This window comes from Sylvia atricapilla, chromosome 16 (genome assembly GCF_009819655.1).
Source record: "Sylvia atricapilla isolate bSylAtr1 chromosome 16, bSylAtr1.pri, whole genome shotgun sequence".
Classification (NCBI taxonomy): domain Eukaryota; kingdom Metazoa; phylum Chordata; class Aves; order Passeriformes; family Sylviidae; genus Sylvia; species Sylvia atricapilla.
In genome coordinates, this window is record NC_089155.1 from 7,053,190 (window position 1) to 7,073,125 (window position 19,936).

The 19,936-nt window shown below is 60.1% G+C and overlaps 1 protein-coding gene across 2 annotated transcripts; it reads left to right on the forward strand.

Annotated features, from left to right (window-relative positions):
- Positions 1 to 5,717: 5,717 nt before the first annotated feature.
- Positions 5,718 to 18,544, forward strand: VSTM2L (V-set and transmembrane domain containing 2 like). 2 transcript variants are annotated; one of them, XM_066330694.1, is made up of 4 exons: positions 5,718 to 5,926; positions 13,284 to 13,456; positions 14,533 to 14,583; positions 17,174 to 18,544. In XM_066330694.1, the coding sequence occupies exons 1-4, from the start codon at positions 5,818 to 5,820 to the stop codon at positions 17,483 to 17,485; spliced, it is 645 nt and encodes a 214-aa protein (XP_066186791.1). In that variant the 5' UTR covers positions 5,718 to 5,817; the 3' UTR covers positions 17,486 to 18,544. The 2 variants fall into 2 exon arrangements, with proteins under 2 accessions (XP_066186791.1, XP_066186792.1); XM_066330695.1 differs by having other exon boundaries at positions 13,287 to 13,456.
- Positions 18,545 to 19,936: the final 1,392 nt, after the last annotated feature.

Sequence of the window (19,936 nt, forward strand, 5' to 3'; positions counted from 1 at the left end):
GGATGAGGCACTCTGGTGATGGGAAGCAGGAAACTTGCCCTGCAGGAGAAAGGAGCTGGGAGGGTGTCCTTTAACAGAGCACCTCTGCAGCAGGATCCTGGGATGCAGTGGCGGAGCTCTGACCCCAGGGGACACCCCAGGCTGAGACAAGCTGTGGCAATGGCTGCTGCAGGCAGGGATGAGCCTACACCTGGACATCTGGACTTTGCCAGGGCGCTGATCCAGGTTCAGTACCAGGTGCATGAGACTGCTGAGCACCAGCACAGGGTTTAAAAGCAGGAAAGCAGCAAAGGATGAGGGAGATGCTGTCCTCAGTCTGTGGGGTCATTGATTCCTCTGATTCATGGAGATGCTTGCCCCAGTGGGGTTTGGTTGGGCTGAGGCCAGGCTGGGCTTGGCTGGGGCTGGGGAAATCCTGGGGCAAGTCCTGGGGAAGCAGGTGTGGGAAGGGGGAGGGAGAGGAGTGGTGAGACCATCCATGCAGTGGGTGACAGGGTGGGAGCCCCACTGCTGGCAGTATCAGGGAGGGTGGGAACACTGGTTTCCTCCTGCTGGGAGTGGCAGGAGCTGATGGCATTTCCCCCTGGCCATGGGAGACAGGCACCAACTGTCCTCACTGTGTGTCCAAATCCATCTTCAGCTCCACTCCTGGCTGAGCCTCCCTAAACGGGGAGAAATGAGTGTAAATCATGGCTAAGGAACATCTCCTGATATCCCAGTGGAGGGACTGAGGCTGTGCTAAATACAGCGAGAGGCTGTCAGCACTGGGAACAAACCATCAGCTGCAAAGTAAGTCACTTACACTATTGATTTTTTAATTTTTTTTTTCTTTTAAGGCCTTGCTCTCAGGGAGAGCTTTTCTCCTGGGGCAGGAAATTATTTGGAAGGGGAAGGGCTGGTTGGTTTGTGGTATTTTTTTTTGTTTGTTTGCTTTTTTATGTGTAATTTTTTTGGTGCTTAATGATTTGGGAAGAGAGAACTGTTCCACAATGAGGGACACCTGTGATGTTGCTCCTCTCCATTGGGAACCTGGTGGTGGGTTCTGCATAGGAAGGAGTTAATGGCCTGGAAACAGGCTTGAATTCTCTGAAGAAATAATTCTTTTCAAGTAATTTTCTTCTGAATTTTATGCTTTGGAGCTTCGCTGTGCAGGAGCTGCTCTGGGCAGAGGTCTTGGAGTCCCAAGGCCCCCATGTGCTGGGGTGGGAGGTGGTTCTTGCTGCCTTTCCCACGTTGTGCTGGGGCTCCCAGGGCTCCTCAGGGTGGAGGGTCAGGGACACAGGGCTGTGGCCATCCTAAGCCAGGCAATGGAGGGCAAAGACACTGTGTGCCCCATCCCAGAAATGCTCCCACTGCTCTCCCAGCCAGCTCATGCCGTTGGGAAGGGCTGTGCTGACAGTGACATAAGGAGCCCATGGTGGTGCTGGTGCCTTGAGCAGGTTTCCCTCTACCCAAAACCCCTCTCCTGCTCATTCTGTTCTTTTTGGTGCTGTTGTGGCTGTCGTGGTGTCGGTGGGTGGATTGTGTTTGCTCACCTGAGCTCCCACTCACCACCTCCCTGGCTGCTCCCGGGATGATTTGTGCAGGAGCAGGCTCTAATGTTGCCTGGCGGGAGCATTGTTTTCCTGCAGCGCACGCAGACCTTTGCAAATAATCTAATAATGCAGGAATGTCAAACTTCAGCTGTGGAAGGAAATCCTTTTATACAGGAATTGTCAAGTCTCTAAACAAGTATCAGAAATGAGCTCAGTATCAGTGTGGAGGGTGTTTATTCTGCCCGTCAGAGAGATGAACAACCCAATTCACTCTCCCAGGCAGACGCAAATTCGAGCGTTGGCTCCTGGACCTCAGGAGAGCTCAGTGCTGAGCCTTGGGGTGCCCCTGCACGAACCCTTAAAGAGGTGGATTTCAAAATAATGCATGAGACAGACCCTAGTGCTTCAGCAGCTCTGGGGTTTGGGGTTTGAGGGTTTTTTTTCTTCCAGTTGCTGGGCAGCTTTTGCTCTCAAAAGGGAACATGGGGTGTTGGCATTGGAATGAGCATGAGCAGCACTTGGGAGCCAGCAGGAAGGACCAACACTCTTGCTTTCATTCTGGATGTCCTTGGGCAACTCCAGGTTAGAACTGGGTCCCTGGAGATGTTCTTTGTGCCCTTCAGGGTGTGGGGGTCTCACTGAGGCTGATGCCCCATGGGATGCTGCTGATCTGGCTGACCCCCATCCTCTTCTAACCTCATCCAGCTCTTCTGAGCTCCACTGCACCCTGCAGCTTTGCAGGTTGCCTTTTCCTGATGGACAGGTGTCCCAGGGAATTCACGTGCAAACCTCATGGGCGCACGAGCTGTGACCACGGTGGATGTGGTGTCTCTGGGATCTTTGTGGTGTCACTGCATGTAAGTGCCCGCTGGTTTCCTCCATTTGGCGAGCGGCCCCCGCCCCGAGCAGAACTGAGCAGTGGGCAGGAACCTGGCGCTGACAGAGATAAGGAGTGTTTCATCCTCGGGAGCGAGTCCCTGGGCCCGTTCGGCTGAAAGAGAAGCCCTGTGCGGGAGGCGCCGGCTCTTCAGAGCAATAACGAGGGAGCAGATAAGGGACCTCGTGAAGCTGCGGGTGCGGCTCCGCTCCCCCTCTGTGTGCGAGTGACCTCTCCCTGAATCCCCGTCAGACACACACGGGTTCTTTGGGGCCGCATGGCTGCACCCACAGGCAGCACCTGCCTGAGGCCTCGTCACCGATGGATTAAAACTGAGAAGGAGAACCAAACCTTCCCAGCACACTTGAGATGAGGGCACTGGCAATCCCGTGTCTGTTGTACCCTGCACAGCCCCAGTACCCATTTTTCATGCATTGTGGTGACAGAAAATCTGCTGGAAATGGGACTTAATTCAGGCTCTGCCTCTGGAGGTGTTCCTGGCTCCAGGAGGAATTTATGCTCTTTGCTTCCTCCTGGCATGATTTAAATATCTCCGATGGTGCACAGGCAGGTTTCAGCCCTTGAGGTGCAGCTGCATGGCCTCAGCCTCCAGCGGGAGATGTGCTGCCCTCATGTCAGGGTGAAGGAGCTGGGCTGGAGCCAGGAATCCCTGCCTGTGCCTGGAATGTGCAGTCACCACTGGGTGACGTCTCCAGCTCCTGCTCTGGCTACACCTGTGGGTAGGTGCTTTGCAAAGTGGGGTGCCAACTCTGGGGGAGCACAGTTTGTAGCTGCCGCTTCAGTGTGGGTTTTTATCCCCTTGCTGGCCAGTGGCAGAGGATGGAGCCTGGGCCAGGCAGCAGCCACGAGATTGGGCCAGCCACCCAAAATGTGGGACACATGAGTGCTTGGCCTTCACTGCTTCTCCTGTTGCACTTGACCCCCTGCCTGAACCCCATCTTTCAGCACATGAACTCTGTCTTTCAGTGCAAGAACCCCATCCTTGGGTAGATAAATGCCCCTGTTTCAGTGTGTGGGTTTTGCCTCCACACTTGCCTCTGGGAGATCTGATGCTTTTGCTTTGTCAGGATCCAGCCCAGAGCTGCTCCCTGACACATCTGTGTTTGCTCAGCAGCTCCAGGCAGTTTCCCTCAGGACACACAAAGTGCTTTGCCACTGCTGCTGTTGGCATCCCAGAGTGGGACCCTCTGATCCCAACCCACCATGGAAACTTCTAAATGCAGCCAGGCATGGCTGTGACGCCCATTTGTCTGTCACTGCTGCTCTCTCCTTCCCTCGGCTTTTAACTCCAGAGGGAGTAATGAACTTGGGCAGAGATCAATGCTCTGCTCTGAGCCAGGCTTTATTCTGACACGGAGCAAATGCTGCAGCAGGTACAACTTTTTTTTTTTTTTTTAATTATTGATTAGTAGCATTGGTACGAGGCAGCATAGCTCCTGGCCAGGGACCTGCCTTGCTGGAGGGGAATGGGAAGAATACCCCCACTCCTTCTGGAGCCCTGCCAAGGGAAGGCTGAGAAAATACAGTCAGTATTTTCAAATCCAATTTAAAGAATCTCTTTGCAGCCAACATCTGTCATCTCATGGCAGAAAACACCTGAAATAATCTGATTTTTTCCTGTTTATCTAGAGAGCAAATAATATCCTTTTGATTGCTCCGTTGCATACAAATACTCTGGTATGAGTGACGCCTGCTCTGTGCCTCCCCTGGTGCTGAGGCCAGTGTTTAGGACAGGGATACGGCACCTCTGGGCCCCTTGGTGAATTTTAGGCTTTTCAGAAGAGGTGTATGAATTGCAGAGGTGCTGGTGCTACGGTTGTGACCTGCTGTGAGGCGCAGCTCTGGAATTGTTGGTGCTGTTGGTGGATTTTATGCACCTCAGGATTTATGCACCCTAAGGGACATCAGGATCCTACCGGTTCCATGAAATCCTGCTAGTGGCAGGAGCAGGGTGGCTGTTCCAGCTCTCTCTGGTGCCACTAGCCACACTCCAACCGGGCTCTGAGGGTGCATGTGAGCTTGCAACCCACCCCAGCTGCAGATGTATCATTTTGAGACAGATCTTGCACAGTCTGAGACAGCGATCAGGATACAGATGGGGGTGGGAGTCCTCGCTCTTCCTGTGACCTTCCAAACCCCCCTTGAACTGCCCCCACAGGGGCTCTGGCACTTGCGGTGAAGCCGGAGCACCGGGCACCGCACCCGCCAGGCACTGTCTCTCCGGTGCTGCATCTGCAGACGCTGGGGCCGTGATGAGATGAACTGGATCGCTCTGGGCTGAGTGGTACCAGGCAGTACCAGACCAGACCGGGCCATACCAGACTGGGCCGTGCCGTACCGGGTCGTACCAGACCAGGCCGTGCCGTACCGGCCGGGCTGTACCAGGCCTTGCCGTACCACACCGAGCCGTGCCGTACCACACCGAGCCGTGCCGTACCACACCGAGCCGTGCCGTACCACACCGAGCCGTGCCGTACCGAGCCGTGCCGTACCGAGCCGTGCCACACCGAGCCGTGCCGTACCGAGCCGTGCCGTACCGAGCCGTGCCACACCGAGCCGTGCCGTACCGAGCCGTGCCGTACCGAGCCGTGCCGTACCGAGCCGTGCCGTACCGAGCCGGTCGGGCGGAGCCGCGCTCGGGGCCGGGCGCTGTCCCGGGTGCTGAAGGCTCCCCCCCCGAGGCCGGCGGTGCCCGGGGTCTCTCCCGTGGGGAGCGGGGGTCGAGGGTCGAGGGAATAACCTTTCCCTGTGTGCGACCTGTGGGTGCCGCGGGGCTCTGGCTGAGCGGGTGGTCCCGGCAGCGCGGTGTGGAGGGTCCCAGGCGTGGGAGTCCTGGCGGGACGGGGGCCCGGGGGTGCCGAGGGGTCCGGCGTGGGCACGGCGGTGCCGGTGGGTCCCGGCAGCACGGAGGAGGGATCCGGGTGTGGCGGTGCGAGGAATCCCGGCGGTGCCGGGGGCTCCCGGCGGTGCGGGGCGGTACGGAGGGTTCCCGGAGGGGCGGTATCGGGGTGTCCCGGCGCTGCGGTGCCGGGGGTCCGGCGGGGCAGCACGGGGGGGTCCCGGCGGTGCCGGGGGTCCGGCGGGGCAGCACGGGGGGTCCCGGCGGTGCCGGGGGTCGGGGCGGGGTCGCGGCGGGCCCGGCCCCGCCCCGCGCACTTTGAGAATGAACCGTGGGAAAAAAACTTGGGGGGTGCGCGCGGGCCGGGATCCCTCCGCCGGGCGGGGGAGGCTCCGGGCGAGCCGCGGCACCGCCTCGGCGCGCGGCGCCCTCCGCGCGAGGGAAGAGCTCCGCAGCGCGGCGGCGCCGGGACCGCGGCGCAGCCCCGGGGACAGGGCTCGGCCCGGCGGCGCCGCCGCCCCCGGGACGGACGAGCCCGCGGCAAGATGGGCGCCCTGGCCCTGGCCCTGGGGATTTTCCACTACCTGGGGCTCTACCTGCAGCTCGGCGCCGCCTCCCGGCACCCCCCGTGGGACGCCCCGGCGGCGGGCAGCGGTGAGGCGGCGGCGGCGGCCGGGGCTCGGGAAGGGGGCGGCTGAGCGGCGGGAGCTCCCGGGGCTCGGTGCCCCGCGGGGCTGGCGGCGGGTCGGGGCGGCTCCTGCTCGGGCAGCGGGACGTGTGCGGGGCTCCGGGTTCCCGGTCGGGCTCCGCCGCCGAGGGCAGCCCCGTGTCGCGGTCCGTCGCGCCGGCGGCTCGAGGAGCGAGGGGCAGCCGGGCGAGCTGGGCTTGGGCTCCGCCGCTCCCGTCTCCGGAGCCCGGGGGGCGGCCTCTGCCTTCGGTGCCGGGCTGCCGAGTCGGGGGCTCTGCACGGTCCGTAGCGGTGCCTGCAGCCACCCGCACCCCGTGTCCGTGAGCTTCCCGGTGCCGCCGCCACCACTCGCGCCCCGTGTCCGTGAACCTCCCGGCGCGCCTCCCGGTGCCCGCCGCCGTCCGCACCCCGTCTCCGTGTGTCTCACGGCGTCGCCGCCACCACCCGCACCCCGCGTCCGTGAACCTCCCTGTGCTCCTCCCGGTGCCGCCGCCCGCCCCGTGCGGTGCCCCACGCCCCGGCAGAGGGGCTCCCCCGCCGCCTCCCGCTCCTCCGCTCCCTCCGGTCGTTCGGCGGGTCGGTGTTGGGATCCACCGGGGTTGGGGAAGGGGAACCTCTTCCTGCATCCTGCGCCCTCCGGTGAGGAACCTGGCGTAGGGGCAGCTCCCTCGTGGGTACCGAGAAGGTGACAGGAGACCAAGCCCCTTCAGAGGAGGCTGCTGAGACCCTCCTCGCTCTCTGTGGAGTGACACGAGCACGTTCAATCTTAGCCCGAGGAGTGACCACGGGGACATGCTGGGTCCCTGGATCCCAGCTTTTCTCCCGCCCAGCTCCGGGGCCTCCCGTGTGTGGAGGGACCCACTCTGCCCCGAGGAGCCTCCGGGCACAGAACGCCTCGGGCCACGCCAGGGTGGAAGGTGTGAGGTGTCCCGCAGTTTGTGGTGTCCCGCAGCAGTGCGTGGGCTGGCAGGTACCTGCCTGCCCAGGGAAGGGATGATCAGCCTCTGCATTGGGGGTTCCAAACCTGCCAGGCTGGCGTGCCAGACGAAAAGGTGGGTGAAGAGCCTCCATTAGCCACCACTGCTCCCCTCAGAAATTCAGCAATAGGCAAATAAATAGTGAAATGGTCGCTGCGAGGGAACAGGGAGCCAAGGAGATGAAATGTTCTGGGAGGGCGAGTGCACTTTGGAGCCACATTACAGCTCGCTACTCGAGCAGTTCTGCAGCAACTCACTTAATCACAACAGAAACCTTTATTAACGATACTGAAAAGCAGTGAATAAGTGGGTCATGTATAATAAGCCATTTGTGTTCAGTAGGTGAATACCAATTTGATAAAAGCTGTGTGTGCTGAAAACCTGTATAAATCGCTGTTTAGCAGATCGGAGACTGATCATTTCATTACTGGCTGGTGCAGCTTTCCCTCCACACCACGAGAGCCCAGCAGGTTGGAGACGTGGAGCGGCAGAGGGGCTGTGGCCAGCGGGATGGGTTCGGCTGTGCCTGGCGGGCACGGGCAGGTCCGGCCGGGCTCTGCCCGCAGCAGGCAGCGCCCAGGGCTCGCCGCCATCTCTGCCCGGTGCTGGAGGCCTGGAGGAGCCTCCCCGGCATCGCCAGGCTCTGGCACAGCCCCGGAGCGTGTTCACTTCTCCTTTTAACTTGTCCATGCCGGATGCAGCGAGGGAATTGACCGGGAGCAGCATGTGCTCCGCAGGCATCGGCGAGCAGCCATGAGCACCCCTGGGGCACGGGCAGCTCCCCCATCCCACAGCGGGCAGTGAGGTTCTGCTCACAGGGCAAAAACGGCTGTGGGCAGGGAAAAGTCACAATCAAAGAAAATCCTTTACCTGCCCCCACAGCAAAGGCTCTGCCTTTGGCAAGGATGGAGCCAGGACGGGCTCCAGCCGCCCTGTGAGAACATCTGAGCTGCAGGATTCTTTCCACCATCCCTTCTCTACCCACAGTGCTGCCTCTCCCCCTTCTCTCCTCTCCTCAGGCTGGTGCCTTCAATTATTCATGCCCCCCATTGCAGCCTGTGTACGCTGGGCTGCTGCCATCGGCTTTCTCATGCTCTGGCTGGGAAGCTCCAGCCGCCTTCCCAGCCTGCTGGCTCTGGAGCGGGGCAGGGGAGCCGTGCCGTGAGGAGGAGCTGCCCGGCTTCTTCCCGGCACCGTGTACAGGCGATATCGCCTCGCCTCAGCAGAGCCGCGGCTGGAGGCTGGAAGGAGCGGTGCCCCGGCTCCCCAGGGCGCTGCCCTGCTCCGTTCCCGCACACCTCAGTGATTATTCTATCAATTACTTTCATAAACACTTTGCATTCTGCCGGATTTTTTCACACTTCCTGGTGGGAATTCTCCATGCGATGTGTTTTTCCTGCTGCTGTTCGTGCAGTCATTCAACGCAATTACATCTGACACCTCTCCTCATCAAACGTCTGGGCTTTCTCTTCCCTTGAAGCAGCTGACAGACGACGGGCCAGACACTGGGAATTATTACGTTAGGACAGTGACAGCTAATTTTAATCATAACGTTCCCTGTGAGCGAGGCAGGAATCAACCAACAGCCGGCACAGCTGCCCGCGGTCTGGGAGCTGCGGGCAGCACAGCAGGGCTGGAGTGAGGACCTGGAGTGGGCCAGGGAGCTGTGGCTCTGCACTGCTGCCTCCTTCATCCAGGAGCCAGATGGATGCCCAGGCGGGCACCTCCTGGGCCTTCTCCCCTTCACAACTCCTCTGGGATTTTGGTTCATGGTGTGAAAGGGACTCGTGCACCTCAGGACAGACAGATCTTCCTGGCCCTGTCCTCGACAGCCCTGTCCCTCTCCGAGCCCCTCTGTTCCATAGCTGTTTCCCCTCCTGCAGGGCTCTTTCCCTTCTGGCTGCCCCTCCCTAAGGCTCCACCTGCGGGAGGTGCCTGGACAAGCACCGGGCTGTTGGCCGTGCTCGGCTGTGATGGGTGAAGCAAGTGAAGCATGGATGGCTTGGATCGTGTGCTCCGTGTGAAGCTGCACTGGGATGAGCTCAGCAGGGATGGGGTGGGCAGAGCTGGGCAGGAGGGTGCTGTGTCCCTGAGCTCCAGGCACTGCCAGCTCTGCGGGGTGGTACCAGCACCTGCGTGTGCTGTGGGCAGCTCTTGGCAGCTTGTGCTGTGGCTCGTGTTTTGGGTGGTGGGTGTGAGACCAGCGGGGCTGATCCTGTCTGCCCCATCCCATTCCTGCTGTATGATTCTGGCTGAGAATCCTGCTGGGAACCATCCCCTGGCAGAGAGCAGCACCAGAGTGAGTGGTGGCTGCAGGCCGGCTGCACACGCTGCTGGAGCCCCCTGGGAGCTGTCAAAAAAAAAAAAAGGCCGTTTTAGGGCTTTGCTACTTATACTATCAAATAACAGCTCTTCCTTGAGCCCTTTGGGAGGGAATTGTCTGAGAACTGCCAGTCCCCAGGAACCAGGTGGGAGCAGTGTGTCCCTTGTGTGGGCAAAGCTTTGTTAGCCCAGGCCAGACCTCAGGCACTCACCACTGACCCCTCTCTTGTTGAGGGGGTTAAACATTAGGGGAGTGGGAAGCATTGGGGGCAGGAGCTGCGGCAGCCCAATGATGGGGCACTGTTGGAAATATCTGCAGTTTTCAAGGTTAATTCCAGCTCTCTGGTGAGGTGAGTGCCGGCCTGATCACAGTCACTGAGTTAGATGTTTTTGGGGTTTTTTTGTCGTTTTTAATTCACATGCTGCAAATTTGAGCTCCTTCTGCTGCTCATATGACTGTAAAGAGGGGCAGAGCAATGGTGCTGCTATCCCCAGCGTGTGGTGGGAGCCTCCCGGCCCCGCCACGGCCACAAGGCTCCATCCTGGCGCGTCTCGTGGGAAGGGAGAAGGCGGGATGGCTGGAGGAGAGCAGCGCTCACCGCCAAAGTCCTCTGCCCGCTCAGCTGCCGGGGCCGGAGCCACCTGCCCTCTCTCAGCAGTGACGCGGCCCTCACGCCGTGTTTATGCAGCGGTTTGCACCGCGATGTGTTTTCAGCGCCCCGGGGTCAGCAGCCCTGCTCGCAGGCTTGTCAGGAGGAGACGCATCCACAGCTGATAGCGGCGGTGGGAAGGGGAGGAGAGGGGAGGGAGGCTGCAGCCCGACCTGTGCAGCAGCCTCTGGTGGATACGGTGTCCCCGTGGTGGGGACAGTGTGGGTCACACAGGCACTGGGGTAGTGCCCAGGCCTCTTCTGGATCCATCCAGGAGGGTTCCTCCTGTGCCTCCCGATGGCCCGGGATGGCTCTTGCTCAGGCAGGCTGTGCCAAGGGGTGGAGGGTCGTGTGGCAGCCAGGAGGGTCCATCTGTCTCCGGGTCCTCGCCCTGTCCGTGTGCTGGGATGTGTCTCGGGTGCCTTTGCTGCCGGTAGGAGATGGTGCTCCTGAAGCCGGGGCTGCCGCTGTCCATCAGCCACAGGACTCGTGGGCTCCTGGGAAGGGGAGGCTGCTGGAGGGGTCATGGATGTCTGGGGAGGGGACAGTGCCAGAGGGGCTGTGGGTGCCTGGGGAGAGTGTCAGTGGTGGTGGATTCTGTTGGATACCTTTGCTTTTCCTGCAGCACAAAGCCAGCAGGTCAGAGCCGGCCCCACACCAGGGACACAGGGCAGGGTCTGGATGGACATTCCAGTGGGCAGGAGCAGGAGCAGAAGGACATTTCAGCTCCCCCAGCCCCTGTCCCTGCCCAGCGTGGGACGGAGCTAGCCCCAGCCCCACCGCCTGCTTGGCACTTGTCACCCCACCAGCCTGGCTGCAGCTCCACTGAGGGGCTCCAGCTCCACTGGGCAGAGAAAGAGGCTTCTGACTCCCTGCTTAGGGAAAAATCCCTCCCGCAGCAGAAACCTGCGCCGGCCGGGTGATTAACAGGCGTTTGCAAATGTCCAATGCATATTTCATTGTCCTCCGGTACATCTTTACACAACAATTAGCCTGAGTTAGTGCCCATGACGCTGCTCCGGTGTCGTCCTTGGTGCCTTGTGGCACAGCTGTGGAATGGCAGGCAGCAGGCAGAGTCCCGGCAGGGCTCCAGGGGCTGCCTGGCTTTCTGGACGAGGCAGGGGAATGGAGCAGGGGTCTTCAGGTCATTTCCAGGTATTCGGGGCAATGCACGGCCTGTTCTTGCCCCAGCGCGGCCAAATCCCCACCGCCGGCAGCCCATTCCCTGTGCAGAGCATGACCAAGGTGAGGGATGGTGCCCACCGCAGGGAGGGACCCTGCAGCCTGCCTGTCTCTGGTTTATGAGAGCACCAAGCCGTCCCAGCAGGCGTTTTCAATTCTGTTTATCTGTGTTTCCCCATTGAGTTCATTTTATTTCCCCTGATTTTTATTTCCTGGAAGATTTATTGATTCTGGTGTTCTCAGTTTATGACAGGTAGCAGGCCATAAAGCACACGGAGCAGCGGCCCCCGCCGCCACCCTCCCGCTGTGGGGATGCGGCTCCAATGTCAGTGCGGGGAGGGGACGGGGCTGGGGACCGGGACGCTGCAGGGACAGGGCACTGGGCAGAGTTATCCAGCGTTCGCAGGAGCAGTGTCCAGGCAGCTTGGCTGACACAGTGCAGGGTCCGTGCCCAGCTTGAGGGCTGCCTGGGGGGACCCTGATCCCCACTCGTGTCCCTGTGAGGGGCAGGGCTGGAGGTGCTGTGAGTCACCTCTGTCCAGGCGGGGCCATGGCATCCATCAGGGAGGGCACACGGTATCTGAAAGGCATGTGGCCCCAGCAAAGGTGATGACCCTGGGTATCCATCTGCAGGATCTTTGCTCCTCTGGATGCGCTTGGAGGCGGCCGAGCACTGGGGTTAATTAATACATACGCTTCCCAATTAAAATCGGAAAGAAAGAAGGCGCTTGATTCAATCCAGCCTTTTCTCAGCTTATCTGCCAAATTCCCGTCTGCGGGAGCAGATTTTAATTGTGTTCGCAGTAATTTGGACCTGGCTGGAGCTCTCAGGTCGTCACCCCACCCCTGCACTGCTGGAGCTGTGGTGTCTGGGGGGCTGGTGCAGGCTCTGCAGGGACCCACTGGCTTTGGCCATTGCTGCTGCCAGCAGGAATTCTGTGGGGTGGGAGCTTGATCCTGGCTGCAGCCAGGGAATGGGTGAGTGAGTGCTGGTTAATGACCGGACACAACAGCCTCAGCACCACTGTGGCTTGGAGCACAGAGGAACCCTTTTTCCTGTGCCAGGAAGACCCCCCTGCTCCTCCTACAGCCCTCAGTCAGCAAAGCTGTTCCCTTGCCTGGGGTTCCCTCCACTCCCCGGCACAGAATCCATGTGGTTGCTGGCGCCGGGTTCTGGGTGAACGGGATGTGGGAACAGCACTGGGAACCCCACCAGGACACCCAGCCTTGTAAACCCCGGTGTTGGGTATTTTCCTCTGTTCCCTGCTGAGATGGATTAAAGGAAAGCAATAAGTGGATGGGATTTCCGTGCGTCCAGAGGGACAGGGAGATATTAGAGGTATTAACTTTTTGTCTGGGCTGATAATAATTGGTTTTCAGAGGGATCAGGGCTGGAGAGAGTGTTGCTCCCGACAGGCTGTGTGTCTCAGAGGGCTCCGGTGGCTCCGCCGGGAGCTGCACCGTGGTCGTGAGCCGGCAGCGCCGGCAGAATGAGGTGGTGAGTGGAGACAGGCGGCACAGGGCAGCCTCGGCGGCCGGAGCAGTGACCGGGGTGTGCAGGGGGCTGGCAGCCCTGTCCCCGTGCCGTCCCTCGGAGAAGCCACCGCACCGAGCGTGGCAGCAGCGTTTGCCGGTGCCCTGCACGCTGGGGCTGTCTGTACGGAGGAACAACAGTCTCTCCAGAGGAGATGAAAAGAATTCTAATTACATCTCCGAATAATATTTGTTTTGAGCGAGGAAAGCAAACCATATGGCGTGTGGGAGCCTGTTTGGGGCCGCATTAAGTGAGGATTTGTTTTTCAGTTATGTCCTGATCGGAGCGAGATGTGATGATGCCCTATTTGTTGCCTTCACCTCAGAGGCGTGGCGGGTCCCACACTCGTTCTGCGGCAGGGGTCTGAGGGATGCTGTGGAAGCAGGGGCCCGAAGGCTCCCGCTCCCTCCCTTTCCCCCCACTGCTCTTTGCAAAGTGCCATGGTGGGGCCAGGCAGCTCTGCTGGGGCTAGGAAGGGGCCACTGGAAGGAGAAGCTGGGGATGGCAGGGACCTGTCTGCTCTACCACAGGAGCTGGGTCTGTCTGGCCAGGGAAGGATCCAGGCGCTGCTGGTGACTCTGTGTGGCCAGAGGCATTGTCCTTCAGCGGGACAGAGCTGTGTCCCCGCAGGCACCCACAGCCCTGGCTCTGTCTCCAGCAGCTCTCTTCACCGAGACCCCCCACGACATGACGGCGCAGGCGGGTGAGGATGTGGAGATGGCGTGTTCCTTCCGCGGCAGCGGCTCCCCCTCCTACTCCCTGGAGATCCAGTGGTGGTACGTCCGCAACCACAAGGACTGGACGGACAAACAGACGTGGGCTTCCAGTCAGGTAATGCCCCTCATCCTCCTCCTGCACGGCAGCACGGAAAGGCAGAGCCCTTCAGGCAGAGCCCTTGCCTGCAATGCCGTGGGGAAGGGCTGTTTGCAGCCAGTGGCGGGTTTTGGTGGGAGACCCCCAACCTGCAGCAGCATCCCTGGTTTCACCCTCTGCTCTGACAGAGAGCAGCCTGGGGGTCCTGTGGTGCAATTAATAGGCTGCATGGGCTGCTCAGCATCCAGCTGCACTGAGGATGCTCTGGGACCAGTGGGACTGGGCTGTCCTGGCTGCCCTTCCCAGCCAAGGGGCTGCCTGGCCCATTGCCAGGACCCGTCCCAGGCTGAGGCTTTGTTTTTGTGCTTGTGCTTCTGCCTTCGCCTATCTCCTCGCCAGCTCATCCCTCCCGGCCCTGCACCCTCCATCCCTCCCTTGTCCCCTGTTTCCCTGTGTATTGGTCCGGCAAACAGCCTCTCTTTATTTCTCTCTCTGTTCACACAGAGATAAGGGCCAAAGAATGGGAAAGAGCTTTGGGGATTTTAATGAGCCTTTATTGTAGTGTCTTTGGCAGGGCTGCTGCTGGTGTTGCCATCAATTGAGAAGCCTCAGGGCAGTGCTGCCGGGATGGGGGGGGAGCACTGCCAGGGGTCGAGGGTGGACAGGGTCAAGGGTGTTGGAGGCACTGGGAACGCACAGCAGGTGGCTGCTGGAGGGGAAGATTGGTGGCAATGGGGCAGGTGCTGGCAGTGATGGGGACAGAGTTCCAGGGACAGGGGTCACTGCTGCAGCAGTGATGCCACAGTGATCAGAGCTCCATCCACACTCCTGGATCGTGGGGAAGACTGGGTGAGCACCCCATGCTCCCTGGCTGCTGTGCTGCTGCTTGTTCCTCTCCCCTTGGGTGCCCAGTGTGGCTTCATCTGCCCTGGGTGCCTGGGTTTGCTGGGGCTGGGCTGTCTCTTCTCTCTTCTCCCTTCTCCCTCTTCCTTCTTGCTTGGGGCAGCCATCCTGGGAGTGGGAAGGGGTCTGCTGGGCTGAACTGACCATTTGTCCTCCCTCTCCGGCCTCCCCCTACCCTGCTTTTTCCACAGCTGAAATCATCCCCACCAGAGGAGCCTGGGAAAGAGGCGACAAAAATCAGCGTGAGTTTGGGTGATGGTTCTTGGTGGGAGGGGGCTGCATTTGAGGGCTCACCAGGACATTCCACTGGTCCCAGTGCCACAGGCTGGGAACAGCTTGATGGGAGGACTGGGTCTGCCTTGGCTCAGTCCTGGGAGTGACTGGGGTGAGGGTGGCTGTCCTGTTCTCCCTGGAACTGAGAGGCACACCCTGGATCCTGAGCCTCGTCCGGCATCTGAATGACACATTAATGCCAGGGATAAAATAATCCAATTGACTCAGCGGATTAGCATCTCAAAGCCATTTAGGCTCATGTGAGCAGAATGAGGAGCCACTAATCAGTTAAATAAAACATTCTTGGCCTTCTGCTGCCAGGTGTGTGCCCCTCTGGCTCTCCCTGCCGTGGGGAGCTCTGCATTTGGGGGTGCCACAGACACAGAGCAGTGCTGGAAAGCTTCCCACTATCATCTGGCAGCCTCTCCTGGCACTTCCATTTTTCCTTCACTGAGTGAGCAAGGGGGGATGAGGTTGGTCAGGCATCTGTGGCTTCTCAGATGGGTGCCCCTCACACCCCAAATCAGTCTCTTATCTCTGGGGAACCCTTCCCAAGGGAGAGCATCACCTTTCAGCACCCATTTGCAGGATCAGTGCATGATTCTCTTGATGGTAACAAATCCCCCACCCAGGGGTCATGTCCCCTTTGATTAATTGACACCCACAATCCATATCCAAACCTAAGCAGGTTCCTCCAGGATCTGTTCCTCACCAAGGTGCTGTGGCTCCCTGCCCCACAAGCAGCAAAGTTCCAGGACTGCTGCTGGAGCAGCCAGAGCCTGGGCTCTGCCGGACTCTCTCTGCTGGGCTCAGGGGGCTGCTGCTCCCTGCATGCCACCCAAGCCCTGCTCCAGGGGCAGGAGGGGCTACGGTGGGTGCATGGAGCCATCCTGGGGCCAGCACTCCCTCTCAGCTCAACCAGCGCATGTTTCAGCATAATTAGGCAGTTAATTGCACGCTGGGATGGAATTGATGGGTGTGCAAGTGTAACCGGGATTTATTTTGAATCATTCGAGGTCTCTGCTGCCTCCTCCAGATCCAGCCAGCAGGGAGAGGCTGGAGCTTCAAACCTCTTTTGTTTGTTGTTATTTCAAATGTCCTTGATAATTAAGTGTTTATGGAATGGAGGAGGTAAATGAGCATGGGCGGCTCTGATGGAACTCGAGGTACAGCCACAACAGCAGCTGACTGGGAACAAACAGCAGAGTCAAACGGTGAGGAGAGGATGGAGATCCCAAGCAGGAGCCACTGTGCCAGGCACCCCTTGGCCAAACACACCTGGTGCTGGAGATGCTTTGCAGGGATAAAGAGAAGTGAAACATGATGGGCCTGGGGTTATTTTTTCTCCCTTTGAATCCAACTCAGCACAGGGCTGAGCTGGGGCTGGGCACAGCAAATCTGCCCATCCTGGCCATGCCAGGGCTCTGCCCCATTCCCACGGGTAGTGAGGGCCATTGCTGCCCTGCCTGTGCTGGCAGAGCCACAGGAGTTACGGCCAGTCATAAAATCTTCCCTCCTGAGGCTCAGTGACCTGCTGGGTAGCAGCTCCATGGCCACCCCGTGGCACCAGCAAATTGGGGTTTTATTTTATTAGTTTTAAATTTCCCAGCCATTAATTTCAGTGACTTCTGGCTCTCCCAACGAAGAGGTTTTTTTTTGAAGCTCCTTTCCCATTACAGTCTCAGCATCTGGGTACATTTGCACTGGAGCCTGGCAGCTCCTGCCCCTGCCTTGCCCTGTCCCTCCAGACCCCCACTTTCAGCAATGCAGGATTAGGGCACAAGGCTGCACATGGCCACTGAGCAGCCCTGAGACACTGTTTGGGGTGACCCTGGCTGTGACCTGTGGCACCATTTGCCTCTCAGCAGCCCGTGGGTGCAGGGCAGCAGCCTGTGTGTGCTCATGTGTGTTTGCATGTGCTCGTATGTGCACATGTGGGCAGGTGTCTTCATGTTCCAACACTGGATGCCCCCACAGTGAGGGGTTGAGGGGCCATTGAGGGGTCCTGGTCCCCACACTGCCTCCTGTGCTCTTTGGGGTGGGTTTTGCCCCTCTCCAGCCCTGTTTCCAAACACCATAAAATCCTCAGCTAACAAATGCAGAGGCGAGTAGAAAAACGGCCTTTGCCATCTAGTGTGATTATAGGGAACAGAGCCAGGGGCCTCGGGGTGGGTTATAAATCTGATTTATTGACCCAGCCCAGAGCAGCCGCAGCTCTGGCTAGTGAGTAAGTCTTAAATTTCATTGGGTGATAAATACTGAGAGCGAATCAATTTGGTAGAAAAGCTAATTAGCCAGCGTGGTTCCGCATCGATCTCTGAGCCCCGCGTGGCCGGGTGTGAGCCAGGGCTTCCATCATCCTGTGGGCCCGGGCTGGGGCTGGGTCCCCCCGCACCAACTTCACCAACCTTTGCCATGTCCTCACAAAGCACAAGCACAAAGCACAAGGCTGGGGTGTGGCGTGGTGGCACACGGTCGAGGGATGGCACTGACCCGGGTGTTTTGGGGCGGCAGTGGGAGTCCTGGGGACCCTCTGACTGCCCGTCTGCCCCGATGCAGGTGGTGAAGGTGGTCGGCAGCAACATCTCCCACAAGCTGCGGCTGTCGCGAGTGAAGCTGGAGGACGAGGGGACGTACGAGTGCCGGGTGATCGACTCCAGCGACGGCAAGGCACGGCACCACAAGGTGAAGGCGTACCTGCGGGTGGAGGCGGCGGGGGGCCCGGGACACCCCCAGGACACCGAGCTGCGGGAGGCCCCGCTGGCAGAGCTCACCGCGCCGGGCTCAGCCCACGCACATCACCACCACCACCACCATAAAGCCGGGAAGGAGCTGAAGAAGCGCTCGGCAGACGCCTCCTGTGTGCTGTAGGTGGGCGGTGTGGGGGGACGCCGGAGCCCCCCTCCGCTCCCGGACTCAGCGGAGCCATCAAGGGTCCCGCAGCCCCTGCCAGAGACTGGCCCCACCACCCCGTCTTGTCCAGCACCCTTCACCACCTCCCCGTCCCCCAGGGCGCCGCGGGTTTGTCCCCAGCCACGGGGCGCAGCGGTGCCAGGGCTCGGCGAGGTGTTGGATCCGGACCTGTCAGTGCCACGGGTGCGCGGCTGGGGCCGTGCCCGGGGCCAGGGCGTGTTGCCCACACGTGGTGGTCCCCGTCCCGCCGGCCTTGTGCGGGTGGCCGCCCGCTGCCCGCTGCCACCGTGGTGCCGCGGGCTGTGCTGTGTCCCAGCTCCCTGCCCACGGGACCCTCCCTGCCCTCCCCTGTGCTTCGCAGACCCGGCCGCCTGTTCCTGTAGGTTGCCCCGTTTAGTTGCTCGGTTCCAGCCCCACAGTGAGTATCTAAGTTCCAGCCTCCATCCTACAGCCCGTGTGTATGTCCCCGCCCTGCCCTGCCCCTGCCTGCCCCGCCGCCCCCAGCACGCCAAGGCCTGAGCTCAGCAGAGGAAGGACGGCACGGCACATTCCTGGCATCCTCCCGGCACGCTCTGGCATCGCTCAGCCAGGCAGCTGCCCGTGCTCCGTGTATGCCTGGGAAGGTGCGCCACCGGAGCTGGCCCCTTGCATCCTCCTCCCCTGGCATTTTACAGAGGATGGGGTGCTCATCAGCCAGCCCCGTCCACCCCGGCCCCATCCCGTGCTGGCGTGGCTCTCGGCCCCCTCTGAGTGCAGCATCCCTCCTTCCCTCCCTCCCAGGCCACAGCACCACACTGCCCCGGGCAGGGTCCGGCCCACGGGCTCTTGTGTCACGGTGCAAACAGCAGAGCCCGACCCTGCTGGCCCCACGGGTGACCACGGCCACGGGGGACAGAGCTGTGGGGAGGGAGAGGGGGGTCCCGAGCCTCCCCACCCGGGTACTGGGTGCTGCCCCCCTGCTGCCCCCCAGCCTGCCACCATCAGACCTGCTGCAGCTAATAAAGCTCTTTAAAGGAAGCCTCTGTGTGTCTGTGGTCTTTGTCAAGGGGACATGGCTTTGGCACTGCCTTGGGTAAAAAGGGGCAGAGCTGCGGCTGCTGGACTGGGGCCGGTGCGGATGGGGATGAGCCTCAACATCATCACCTGCAGCCGAAGGCTCGGAGCTTTAAAAAGCTGCAGCTGAGGAGCTCCTGCCCAGCCTGGGAGCTACTGCCCTGAGGGGTGCAGGATACAGTGAGGTCCCAGGTGAGCTGGGGACACTCCATGCTGTGGCCATGGAGTGCTGGGTGGGCTGCCAGCTGAAATCCTGATGCCCACCTGGGCACCCAGACCAGATTTCCAGCCTGGTGGGAGGTGACGGTCCCCAAGGCAGGGTGCTGGCTGCCCCTGGGGCCTGGCTCTGCCTCTCCAGTGGGAGAGCAACTCAGCACTGGCAATGCCCAGCCTAGCTTAGCAGCCTGGAGTCCTGCAGCTCCTTTGCGGCTTGTTACTTCCTGGACCTCCATCATGCTCACCCCTTGCTGTGCTGATCAGAGGGAGAAAATGCTGGGGGCTCTTTCTGCCACCAGAGGTGTCAGCCTGTGCTGGGGACAGGAACAGATAGAGGTGGCTTGTCTCTGGAGCCATGCTCACCTCTCCCACCTGGAGAGCTGTGGTCTCGGGGAGAAAAGGGCACAGGAAAAAACATCCAGGAGCTGCAGGTCAAGGAGAGACTGCTGGTGCAAAATTCCACTTTGCCACAAGCAATAATGATGGCTGTGCTGCAGCAATCCCTGGCAGAGCTGTAGGGCTGGGGCTATGCTCAAAATCTCCCAGTCAAGGAATAGGATTGCTGGGGGAAGAAGAGAGATTGGGATGCATTGGTCACCAGTGCAGCAAAACTCAGGACACAGCAGAGGAAAAGGAAGACCCAGGGACATTCTAGGAAGGGCAGAAGGCTGCAAATCACCTCAAATGGGGAGTAAACAAATTGCTGTGCAGCACAGTGATTTGTAAAACCTGGAGGTGAGCTTTAACAATAACAGGTTTTATTAGAAGAGATTAATTTTGCTGAGGTTATAGGAAATTTTGGGAGCAGGAGTTGAGGAGAGGACTGCTGGATCTGTGTGTGTGGCTCAGCAGTGCCTGGTGCCAGGGTCTGTGTGTGGGATGGTGCCCCTAGTCCCCCAGGGTCCTGGCTGGGCTTGTGCATAGAGGAGGTGGCTGGACACAGTTTTCTTGGCTCTCTGATCCCAGGGAGGGTGGCTGGAGAGAGGGGACCCTGGGGTTCCCACCCCAGTGTTGGGGGCTGCTTGATGGAGGTGAGTTCTGGCAGGGAAAGCCCTGGGCTTGTGAAGGGCTGAGCTTAATATGCAAGTCACTGCTGGGGAGGAACCGGCCTCATGAAAATGCCATTTCCACACAGTCCCT